General features: G+C 39.0%; 1 protein-coding gene across 2 annotated transcripts in view; it reads left to right on the forward strand.

Annotated features, from left to right (window-relative positions):
* Positions 1–12,117, forward strand: part of E2F5 (E2F transcription factor 5) — a 52,019-nt gene that overhangs the window by 30,147 nt on the left and 9,755 nt on the right. For both annotated transcript variants that reach the window (XM_001094919.5, XM_015145626.3), the window contains exons 2-5: positions 7,039–7,148; positions 7,994–8,155; positions 10,616–10,659; positions 11,861–11,925. In XM_001094919.5, coding sequence (XP_001094919.3) covers positions 7,039–7,148; positions 7,994–8,155; positions 10,616–10,659; positions 11,861–11,925 — 381 coding nt within the window. The remainder of the gene's footprint in view (positions 1–7,038; positions 7,149–7,993; positions 8,156–10,615; positions 10,660–11,860; positions 11,926–12,117) is intronic.

A 12,117-nucleotide genomic window follows, 5' to 3' on the forward strand; every position in this document is an offset into this window, starting at 1 on the left:
GCTGTGTTACTGACAGGGTGAGGTTAAATATGGAGGCCGGGCAAGGTGGCTCACGTCTGTAATCCCAGCACTTTGGGAGGCCGAGGCGGGTCGATCATGAGGTCAGGAGTTCGAGACCAGCCTGGCCAACACAGTGAATCCCCGTCTCTACTAAAAATACAAAAATTAGCCAGGTGTGGTGGCCTGTAGTCCCAGCTATTCGGGAGGCTGAGGCAGGAGAATTGCTTGTACCCAGGAGGCGGAGGTTGCAGTGAGCCGAGATTGTGCCACTGCACTCCAGCTTGAACAACAGAGCAAGACTCTGTCTCAAAAACAACAACAACAACAAAGAAGGAGGTGCAAATCTCAGGAGTAGAATAGCAGATTCACACTTAATCTTTCTCCTATTTTAGGAAGTTAATACTTAAGAGAATTATTATTTATTTGTTCTTTTTTCCTTTTTGAGACAGGGTCTCACTCTGTCACCCAGGCTAGAGTGCAGTGGTACAGTCATGGCTCACTGCAGCCTTAACCTCCTGGGTTCCAGTGATCCTCCAACTTTAGCCTCCCAAATAGCTGGGACCGCAGGCATGTACCAATTTGTCTGGCTAATTTAAAATTTTTTTTTTGTAGAGACAGGGAGCTCCCTCTGTTACCTAGGCTGGTCTCGAACTACGGGGGTCAAGCAGTCCTCACATCTCAGCCTCCCAAAGTGCTAGGATTACAGGCATGAGCCACTGCATCGGCCAAGAGAATTTTCAAAGTATGCAATTGAAAACGTAGGCAAGCAATCTCTAGATCTGAATAATTTATAGATTTCTGAGGTTCAGCAATATTTTCCTAAATAGGCAGTTTATCAAATATCTTGTTTTCATTTGAGTCATCTTCAATGATTTCTATTGGTAAGACAATAGAAATGAATTTCCTTTTTTAAAAGTTTATACAAAGTTTATTAAAAATTTTTTTTTAAAGATTTAAAGCTTATGCATTTCAGAAATACCAAGTACAGTAGCAGTTAGTTTGGAGTAACAAGACGACCCCTGAAAATTTTTTAAGGAGATTTCCTTGTGGTAGGGTAATGACTGGGAATTGAAACATGCAGCTTCTGGAGGGAGCGCTTTGCGTCTTTAAAGTTATTTATTCTTTTATATTTAATTTCCTTATTGATTTGGTAGCCCCTACAGACCCATTGAAAACACATGGTGGCCTCCTCCAGGAACTATTTCCTGTTTGCTCCCACCTTAAGTAATCTCTCATTTTTCTATCTCTTATAACATTTTGTCTACTTTAGGTACTATTTCATTTTTTAAACCTCATTCTGTAAGGTGTTGGTCACAGTCCCAGAGCTTTAGACATGTATGCAATTTTTTGTTACTGTTTATTATTTTTCAGTAATAAGTGGAAATTAAGATCTTTCTGTTTTTTCAGATCATTTAATACACTTTATATGAAACTTCCTGTAGACAATTGTTATTTGAATTGCTTCTTCAATGCAGTTATATAACTTGGAAACTTTTGGCTGTGCACCAAATTTATTTAAAGTCATTTGAAATTATATAAGTCCATTTGAAAATGTTTTACCAAAAATGTATTTATGAATATGCAGTTAATGCTAAATTCCACCTTGATCATTCATTAGCTTTGTGAATCTGTTTCCAATATAACAGAGAGAACACCAAAGCTGCCATGAGCATTGAATTAGATAATGTCTCTGTAAGATTCTGTTACACAATTATCCTGTTACTGACTTATAAAAGGTTCCTCTTAATTGTGGATTGAAATCAAACATTCTGCATTAACATCTAAAGATATAAATTATCTTTAACAGTGTTTAAAATTAGGTAATAATTAGTCCAAACCTCATCATGGAATAGATCAACATAAAGTACCATGTGGCTGAGTTGAAAGCAAGTTCTTTCAGTTTTTATTTTAATTCTCATTAAAATACTCTACAGGCAGTTTTGGAGAATCACTTGGGGTCCTTCTCATCTTATTTTCAAGTGGAACTGACTGGTTTTATATAGTACTTCTGTTGCATATTTTCTATTTTGGGATTCTGGCCTGCTTCATTGTAGTGTTAGTTTCTGAATCACAGTAGCTAAACTATTGAGTGTACATGTATTGACTCTTGTGATTTTGGAAGACAGCAAATAAAGTACCTGCTTTGCGTGGAGAACCTGAAAGACAGGGTGTTTCCTATTATTGTTTTGGTATTAGCCTTTTTAATACAACATCGTGGTCCACCAGAAGAACAACCCTGAGCCAATGAGCCTCAGCTAACCCTAACTCAAATAAAGCTACCACATAATGTCTCTCCCTATCCAGAGTTAACACCGAGTCTTAGTGGGCTCATTTGTTCAAATGAAGGGATGTGGCCTCATGATTATTAAAGCCGTTTTTAGCACTTATGGACTACCTGTCTCAGCTTTCCTGGTTCATTTGTCTTGAGCACCTCTTAGAAGCATTGCAAGCTTTAATTTTATTCCACCTATAGACATTGCTTTGTTCACCTTTGGTTATATTTTTAGAACAGGACTTAATATTTGGAGGGGAGATATAATTCTTTCAGAGGAATATTTTTGTTTGTTTTTCTGTAAACTGAGTTAATGTGATACAATTAGATGCTTCCTTTATGGCTGTATAGGTAAAATCATATGAGAGTAAATGTAGCCTTTTAAAGTAAATGTGATTAAGACATGCATATACGTATTCAACAGTTACAGTGGCAAGCATGGGATGGGAATGGTGACTTGCTTTGCTCTCCACCTACCCCCTTGTCTGCACCCAGACAGCTGTCCAGGCTGGAGGAAAATGGAAAATAATGCTGATAGGTCTCACTTTAAATTCATGATCGCCAACTACAAAGGGGCCAGTAGTGCTGTCCAGCATTCTTTCCATGCTACCTATTGTCTTGCTTTTTTATATGAATATTTTGCACTTTCTCCTCTCCTCTCAACCATTAATAGCTCCTTTCCTTTCTCCCCCATCCCAATGCTGATGAGAGAATAAAAATCAACCAGAAGGAAATGTCTAACCTTTCTCCCTACCTGGTCTACTAATGTACCTGTATCTGTACCCAGGTACTCTGCTGGACTTCAGTTATTAATATACCCTGTTATTATCTGAGGCCAATCCTCACTTATTGAATTCATATCCCACCTTGCCTACTTATGGCCAGCTCGAGCAGTCGTCCCTTCTCTCTTCTGCATTGTTAATGATTCCTCTTCCTTCTTTATTACCAGATCATTCCTATCAGCATACTCACATGTTGAAATAGCTCCCATCTTTAAAAGGAAAAAAAAAACTTCCTGGAGACCCCATAGTTCCCTAAAAATATTGCCCCATTTCTCCTTTCCTCTTGGCAGCAGAACTCTTCAAGAGTTGTCTATTCTAGCTTTCTTTCCATTCTTTCTTGAAATTTCTCCATTAAGACTTTCAGCCCCACCTCTCTGCCAAAACAGCTCTGATCAAGGTCACCCATGATCTTTCCAAAGGCAAATCACTGATCAATTCTAACTTGCTGTGATAGCAGTACTTGACATGGTCACACTTTCTTACACTTTCTTTCCTTGGATTCCGAGACCCCACACTTTCTGCTTTTCTTCTGATTTCAGTGGCAGGTTGCTCCCTCATTTCCTAGACCTTACATTTCCCGAGAGCTGGTTCTTAACCTTCCCTTCTATGCTCACCTCCTGTATCAAACTAGTGCATTCCCTCTTGTGGTGTAAAATGTCTATTTGCTGAAGACTACGGAATTTATATTTCTAGCTTGGATCTCTCCCCTAAGCCACACACTCTCATGTCCAGTGGTCTCCTTGATTTCTCCCCATGGATGTCAGAAGGTCCAAGGCCAGTTTCTTTATTTCCAGTGCCCCAAACTGGTTCCTTCTGTAGTTTACCTTATCTGTAACTGCTCTTATCAAAAACTGAAGTAATTTCTGATTCCTCTCTAGAGACCTGCTGCTTGCCGTACCTTCAAAATATATCCAGAATATTAACATTTTTCACCATCTTCATAGCTACCCCTCCATACCACTACCATCTCCTGCATGGATTATTGCCATCGCCTTCTTGTTGGTCTCCTTTCCTGTCTTTATCTCCTTTTTCCATTTTCCCTCTCATTATTCTGCCACACTGGCCTGCCTGCCTCTCCTTGAAGGAGCTAAGGACCCCACACACTTCAAAGCCTTTGTGCTTGCTGCTTCCTCTGCCCAGAATGTTCTGCCACCAAACATTCACAGGGGTCTCCTACTCCATTCAAATGTTCAAATATCACCTTGTCAGAGAGCTTTTTCCCTGAAAATCCTATTTGATATAGCACCTTCCTCTTGCCTGCATTCTCTCCAAACATAATTATTTGTATGTTATTAACTTCCCTCCCTTCTTTGAGGGCAGGGACTTTGTTCTGTCACAACTATATCTTTAAGACCCAGAACCAAGCCTGGAACATTTTGGTGTTAAATGAATGGAGGAAGGTAGTGGTGATGGTGGTGGTGGTGGTGGTGGTGGAGATTCGTGGTATGATTCTGTTAGGTATTTAAGCCCCAAATTAGTTTTTAAAGAATTCACACACAACTTTTTCAAACACTACATAAAACAAGGTAGGTCTGTATACACACAAACTTTAACCAATCTTACACACAATCTTACCCACAATCCGTTTCAACCTGTATTTGATGATGAGGCTGACTAGCCAATATTTAAGTAATCACTATGCAGTAGACCTTGTGCTAAGATTATCCAGTTTAACTCCCACAATACTCCTTTCAGTATATGTTATACCATTTTATGAAAAAGGAAATGAGGCTTAGTGAGCATACGATGAGGCCAGCTGAAGATAGGAAGTGGCAGCCGTGGGATTGGATCTCAGTGTGTTTAGCTTCAGAATTTCTTAAGAATGATGGGACTGGCTGGGCACCATGGCTCACGCCTGTAATCCCAACGCTTTGGGAGTTTGAGGCCGGTGGATCATCTGGGGTCAGGAGCTCGAGACCAGCCTGGCCAACATGGTGAAAGCCCATCTGTACTAAAAATACAAAAATTAACCAGGCGTGGTGGTACACACATGTAGTCCCAGCTATTTGGGAGGCTGAGGCAGGAGAATCACTTGAACCCGGGTGGTGGAGGTTGCAGTGAGCCAAGATCACACCACTGCACTTCAGCCTGGGCAAGAGAGGGAGACTGTCTCAAAAAAAAAAAAAGAATGATGGGACTTTCCAAAATAAAAGCCTCCTGGAGATTCTTTTACATATGATCTGTACATGTTAGTCATTTATAGGTTTACATACTTAAATAGTAAAGTATTTGAGAAATAATGTTTAGTTTTAGAAAATGGGCTTAAATGTTGTGATTGTTAAGCAGTAATAAATATAAATGATAAACAAGACACCTTTTTAAAACTTTGAGCTACAAGTTAAATCTCATGGCACTTTGCCTAATGACCTAGGCTAGCTCTTGTGGTCTGGTTCATACAAACATGTTCTGATACCAAAACCAGTGTGCTGTTGCTATGGCTGTGAACGCTTTTGTGAGTACATAGATACCAATAACACAGAGCCATGGCTTGGAGTTCTCTGAGTTACTTCTCTACAGAGAGGAAAGTGAGAAATGAAACCTCAGCTTCAGATTTGTACCGTTAATTTTGCTGTCATCTATTGTTCTTCATAAAAACAGCCTCAAAGTTGAGAGTAAAAATTCTATGAAGGCAGATAAAACAAGAAGGGAATTGCTAAGTACAAGGGAAGAAAGTATCAATGAAACAAACCATGGCTAGTCCTACTGTTAATTTTCTGGTTCTCTAGAAGGGACAGTGCCAAGTTAGAGTTGGAGAACAAAGAGCCCCACCCTCCAGTTTTTCCTCCTTCTGCCACATCCTGCTTACTCTCCTGGTCCACTGAGGCATGAATCCCCTTCCTGAGGAAGACCTGAATGATGGGACAGTAGTAACCTGGGGGTTTTGGTGGCACACACAAAAAAATGGGTTTGAGAGAACTGACATTTCTCTCTAGATCCCAAATGCCTGTACAGTGAGTATAGCTGTCAGTGGCACCTGCTCCAGGGGGAAGGCAGGTCCAGATTGCAAACACTGTGCTGAGCTAGGTTTTTACAGAATGAAGAAAGTAGGGATGCTCTCTGGGAGAGCTGTTAACCAATTATGTGAAACTAAATCCTGTTCATTTAGATATTTTAGATAATATGCTGAAAATTGTCAGTTGAGACATAAATATTTGTAACTACCATGAATCTTAAAATGTGGCTCCACATTCAAAACAGGCTATTGTCTAATCCACTCTGAAAACTCCTTTGAGGTTCTCTTTGTTCTTCTGGGAACAAACATCAAAAATGTGAATTGGAACTAATCAGAAGAATTGTACAGTGTTGTTTAATTCGTAACATGATAGCATATGTTGTTTTCATTGATCTTATCTAATGTGAATGCAACTACCAAGTTTTTGTATAACAGCTGCTAGTGCAATCTTGAGCTATTGATTCTGATTTCTTGTTGATGGGCTTTGTGTTAGGATGGCATGATTCATTCCTCTGTTTTCATTATGAGTTTAAAAATGTAGATGTTGACTTTAAGGTATTATGAGTGTACGTATAGTTCAGAATTTCCAAGTGTCTTAATTACCAAAGTAAATTGCTGAGATGTAATTCTTTAAAATTTAAAAAATAAATAATGCATCTTTAGATGAGACTGTTTATGAACAGAGAAATAAGATAGGAGGTGACATGGATAGGCAATTAGTAGCTCCTCCTCAGGATTAGTCCATAAGGTGACACAAAGTATTCTTATTGTGTTCTTTTATTTTTGCAGGCTTTGTGTCATGACCTTAATTTCTTTCTCTGTTCCAACATCTGCTGGCTTTTAAATGGAATAGTTTCTTTGGTATTTGCAATGTTTGGGAGATGCTTTGAACATGCTCAGCTATTGTCCCCAAGCAACTGACTGGGTCAAATTTGAGATTGGACTTGCTGTGGACTTAATAATCAACCCTTTTTGGCTTTAAAATATGACTTGCCCTTTATTTCACTGTTCTCGTTGTCTTTCCTAAACAGGCTGCTGATACTTTGGCTGTGAGGCAAAAAAGGAGAATTTATGATATCACCAATGTCTTAGAGGGAATTGACTTGATTGAAAAAAAGTCAAAAAACAGTATCCAGTGGAAGTAAGTTGCAAACCAGCACCCTCTTCTGAAACCTTTATTTTTCTTCTCAATGCTCTGTAAAATTTGACCTTCCCAATGTTTCTCTCTCTCAAATCTTCTGTTTCAGCTAGGCCCCTCAGCTGTCCCTGAACACACTTCTCTGGACCTTTTTGTCACTCCTGTGTTGGGGTGTTCCCTTGCTCTCTTGGATGTTGGATTTTCACTCTTAAAGTTCAAATCTTACTTTCTTCCTCGAGTTATTACTCATTTGGCACACATTGCATACTATCTTGTATTAACCTCTTCCTAAGTCTTTACCCATCTTTGAGAGCAAGAACTACTTTCATAGGAATTTGTACTTTGTAAATAGTAATTGATTGAAATGCATGTTGTCATTAATTGTGGCCTGGTTATACGTTTGAACGTAACAAACAATTTCTGTTGTTCTAATGTGTCCCCTTTGACTATCGTTTTTGTTTTGTTTTGTTTTATCCAAAATTCCACCAAAACATTAAAAGGTTGTAATTTATTTTACCAGCACCTCAGTCACATCCTGAGACTGCTAGGTGTGACTGCTGAGTACACTCTTTTGGCACCCAGTCACCAACCAGTCTGGCCTTCCAGATGACAAGAAAACATTGTAGGGAAGATTGAGAATTTTTGTAATTTGGTTGTTCTTGTCAATAAATTTTCTAAGCAAGAGGTACGGTGTTTAAAATTTTTAACATTTTTAGTGCTTGATTTTAAGAGTGCAAAGACTTCTATCTTGAATACATTACTAAATAAGTCAGTTTTATTACAGTAAAAATTAAGTGATATTAACCTAGATCTGATACTGAGGATATTAATTCTCATATGTTTTTAAGAGGTGTAGGTGCTGGCTGTAATACTAAAGAAGTCATAGATAGATTAAGATATCTTAAAGCTGAAATTGAAGATCTAGAACTGAAGGAAAGAGAACTTGATCAGCAGAAGTTGTGGCTACAGCAAAGCATCAAAAATGTGATGGACGATTCCATTAATAATAGATATCCTTTTAAATAAGTTATGCATATACATATAGCTTTGGAATATGTATGTATAAATTATTTCAGTCTGAAGATCATTCACTTTGTTTTTAGACAGTTTTATAAGTAAATATAACATTTTAATTTTATGATATTCTTATAATATATACTAATATTTTTTAAACGTTAACATTTTTAAGTTATATAGTACAGATCCATTAGCATTATTCCTGTGGTGCATCGAGGGAGAAAAAGAGATTAATCGACTTTTGGTCTACCTATTGATAGAATGCGGTATGCTAGCCAGTGTGCTTAGGAGATCTGTGAATATTAGAAGCCATTGTTAAGTACATATGTATTTTTAAATAATTATGTTCAATGTTCTGAAGTATAAAATTCAGCAGCTCTCAAAGTTTTGAAAACTTTTCATTTAAAGATGAGATATCATGTGCCCACAATCAATACTTGATACTTAATAGTTCCTGCTGGAGAACAGGGGTCTAAGTCATGTGTGCCTATCATATATTGGGGGAAAACATTATTGATATATCCATGTGCTTCTTACAAACCACTGTCTTCTCTTAGATATCTGTGATTCTCTTAGTTTATAAACTTACCTGTACTCATAAGGAAACTAACCATATTTTACCTTGTAGCACCTCATGAAATTTTGACTAATGTATACAATATAATTTACTTTTCATGTTTTCATGTATTTGGTGAACAAGTCCATGATCTCATTTGTTATTTCCTTTCTATGGATCCGAGCCCCTTAACAGTTGGAGAACAATGGGAGTTTTCAAGCTGTGTTCTGTGGAGCTCTGAAATTCAAAAGCCATTGATCTATTTTATCTTGGACTTTGCTGCCCTGCTTTACAAGATGCTGGCCATTCCCAATGCACCAACCATGATTATGTGTGATACATACAAAATTTTCTGTATATTACGGTATTTTTACGTCTCAATAAACCTTTCTGGCCGAGGAAACACTGCCCATCCCGGGACTAGCCACTTCTTAGAAACAGCAAGGGCTCAGCCAGAAGCATCCCTTTGATATAAACTAACTAGTCCAGGTCCAGACCTCCTCTCTCCAGCCCATACACCCAGGTGGCAATATTCTTCTGCCTTAATCATCCCAGGGCCAGGTACCAAACAACTAGGGACTACCTGCATAGCTCAGAGCCCACCAAAATTATACAAACTAGGCCAAGTACAGTGGCTCACGCCTGTAATCTCAGCACTTTGGGAAGCCAAGGTCGGTGGATCACCTGAGGTCAGGAGTTCGAGACCAGCCTGGCCAACAGGGTGAAACCCAGTCCCTGCTAAAAGTACAAAAATTAGCTGGGCATGGCCACGTGCACCTGTAATCCCAACTACCAGGGAGGCCATAGGAGAACTGCTTGAACCCAGGAGGCAGAGGCTGCAGTGAGCCAAGATCATACTACTGCAGTTCAGCTTGGGCAACAGAGCAAACTCCATCTCAAAACAAAATTATCCAAACTAGCTAATCGAAATGTCCTCCCCGCCCCGCACTTTTTTTTTTTTTTTTTTCCCCTGAAATAGAGGCTTGCTCTGTCGCCCAGGCTGCAGTGCAGTGACGCGATCTCGGCTCACTGCAACCTCCACCCCCTGGGTTTAAGCAGCTCTCCTGCCTCAGCCTCTGGAGTAGCTGTGATTACAGGCGCTTGCCACCATGCCCTGCTAAGTTTTGTATTTTAGTAGAGACGGGTTTCACCATTTATAGACTCGACTTCTTTTTTCATCTGTCGATGTGTGGCAGTCCCTCTGTGCACAGGGGCAGACTGGTCTTGAACTCCTGACCTCGAGTGATCCACCCGCCTCAGCCTGCCAAAGTGCTGGGTGGTGTGAGCCACCATGACTGGCCACCCTGCATTTCTTTTCCCAAGGAAACCCCAATAAAAGCTCTGGGCTAATGCTTTCCTCCCGCTCCTGTCTTCTGCCTCCTAACCACCCTGGTGTCTTAACCACGTGGCCCTGAGTAGCCTGCCTTGCCTCCCATCACTAGGACCTGGGTATAATACTTTGCTTTTCTGAGCCTTTCCTTTCCTCTGTGTCCTCTTGTGGCTGTACCTGACCATTTAATACAAGAACAAAAATCAACAATCACAGAAAATTCCTGATGTGGAAGCTGATATGGTTGCTGATGACCTCCTTTTCCCCATCATTCCCTTCCCCCAGAAGCCCTTGCCTCCATGAAGAATGTGCACTGCTTTCCATCTCTCTCCTAAGGGTCCTCAAATGTCACAATCAGAATGGCTTCTTCTAAGAGCAAAGGATAGGAACTCCTTTGATTGTGATTGTCTTTACCTTGCTAGACTAGATTTCTTTTTTCATCTGTCCATGTGTGGCAGTCCCTCTGTGCATATGGTCATTTCGTTATTTTGACCTTCAGATGTATTACCTTAATTTAAATGCCTAGGGCTTGATATAAATGTTGTTCCTTAACTCCTACGACAGTACATTTTCCTATGTAACTCATGAAGACATCTGTAATTGCTTTAATGGTAAGTACCATTAGACTTTTCCTTGCATTCTTCCTCTCCTTAACCTATTTAGTGGAGTGATTCAGAATTCCCTGTGTCTTCATCCTGTCATTATTTTCAGAAGTTGTGGACATTGTGTCTCACTGTACCGTGCTGTGTATTGATAGGCTGCTTTTGTTTCTGTTTTCATGAGAATAGCTGCTTTTCACAGCATTCACTTCATTAGCTCCACTGGTAGGGATCAACTGTATGTGGAAGGGGAAGGAGGCAGGGGCAGAGGGCAAGCTAAATCAGAGTGGGATTAAGCAACTGTCATTGTCACACAGTCACAGAGTTAGTGACCAGACTTGAACTAGAACATGGTTCTCATCAGCACTGTTTATGAAACTATATGCAGTAAGTATGCTGGTCACAAATGAAACCCAAAGAAACCATGAGGAAAGAATTAGGTGAATCTATCTTATAACCAGGAAACCTATTCCTATGCAATTTGCTGCCCCTGTGTTTTCTCCTTAAAAATAACAATATCATTTTAGTAATTATAGTTATTAATATAACTAAAATGGGGGTGTGTGTTCCCAAAATTACAGCACAAGTAAAATGAAATTATGCATATTTAAATTTGTGTTATTATCCACCTATTTAAAAAAGCCAAGTACCTCATCAAGCAGAATCTGATATATAAGACTACATTGGAAATACATATGGGCCTATTGTTCTATTTTACCACTGTATTTCCTGAGTTTTTAAAGGAAGTTTGCTGAGAGTTCTGTTAATCTGCAACTCAACAGAGATTTGTTGTAGAATTTGGCTTCAAAAATAATAAATTCATTTAAGCTCAACATTTCACTGTCTCATACCTAATATCCAGTATCCTCAATCCAATGAACAGTGTTATTTAATTGAGGCTAAATGGTTTTAAGAATCTTAGACTTTACAGGAGTCTTAGTGACAGCAAAATCAACTTGAGCTGAATTTGTTAATGAGAATCATATACCTAACCCATGTATAATACTTATACACCTATTATCTCATTTAATGCTCAAAATACATCTACGCAGGAGGTTGTGTGTCCCCCATTTTATAGAATTGAAAAACAAAGCTCAAGGTCACCTAGTTTGGGATGAACCAAACATTCTGATTCCAGAGTCCACATTCTTGCCATTGTATTCCATGATCAACAGTATTTTATGTAACTTTTTATATTTATTTTTTTGATCAGGTGATACACTTTTGGCCATTCAGGCACCTTCTGGTACACAACTGGAGGTACCCATTCCAGAAATGGTATGTAGGATAACTTTTATATAAGTGGGAAAAATGGATCTACTGTCTCAAGAAGGATAAATATATTTTCTTTAGCTGAATGTGAGCTAATTGTGTAAACACTTTTGAGTTACTCAAGTTTTTATCTGCAAGTATTGATACCTGAATTTGTATATCTTTAATACCTTGGTAAAATTACAGAACTAAATCAAT

The sequence above is a fragment of the Macaca mulatta genome, chromosome 8 (genome assembly GCF_049350105.2).
Source record: "Macaca mulatta isolate MMU2019108-1 chromosome 8, T2T-MMU8v2.0, whole genome shotgun sequence".
NCBI lineage: Eukaryota > Metazoa > Chordata > Mammalia > Primates > Cercopithecidae > Macaca > Macaca mulatta.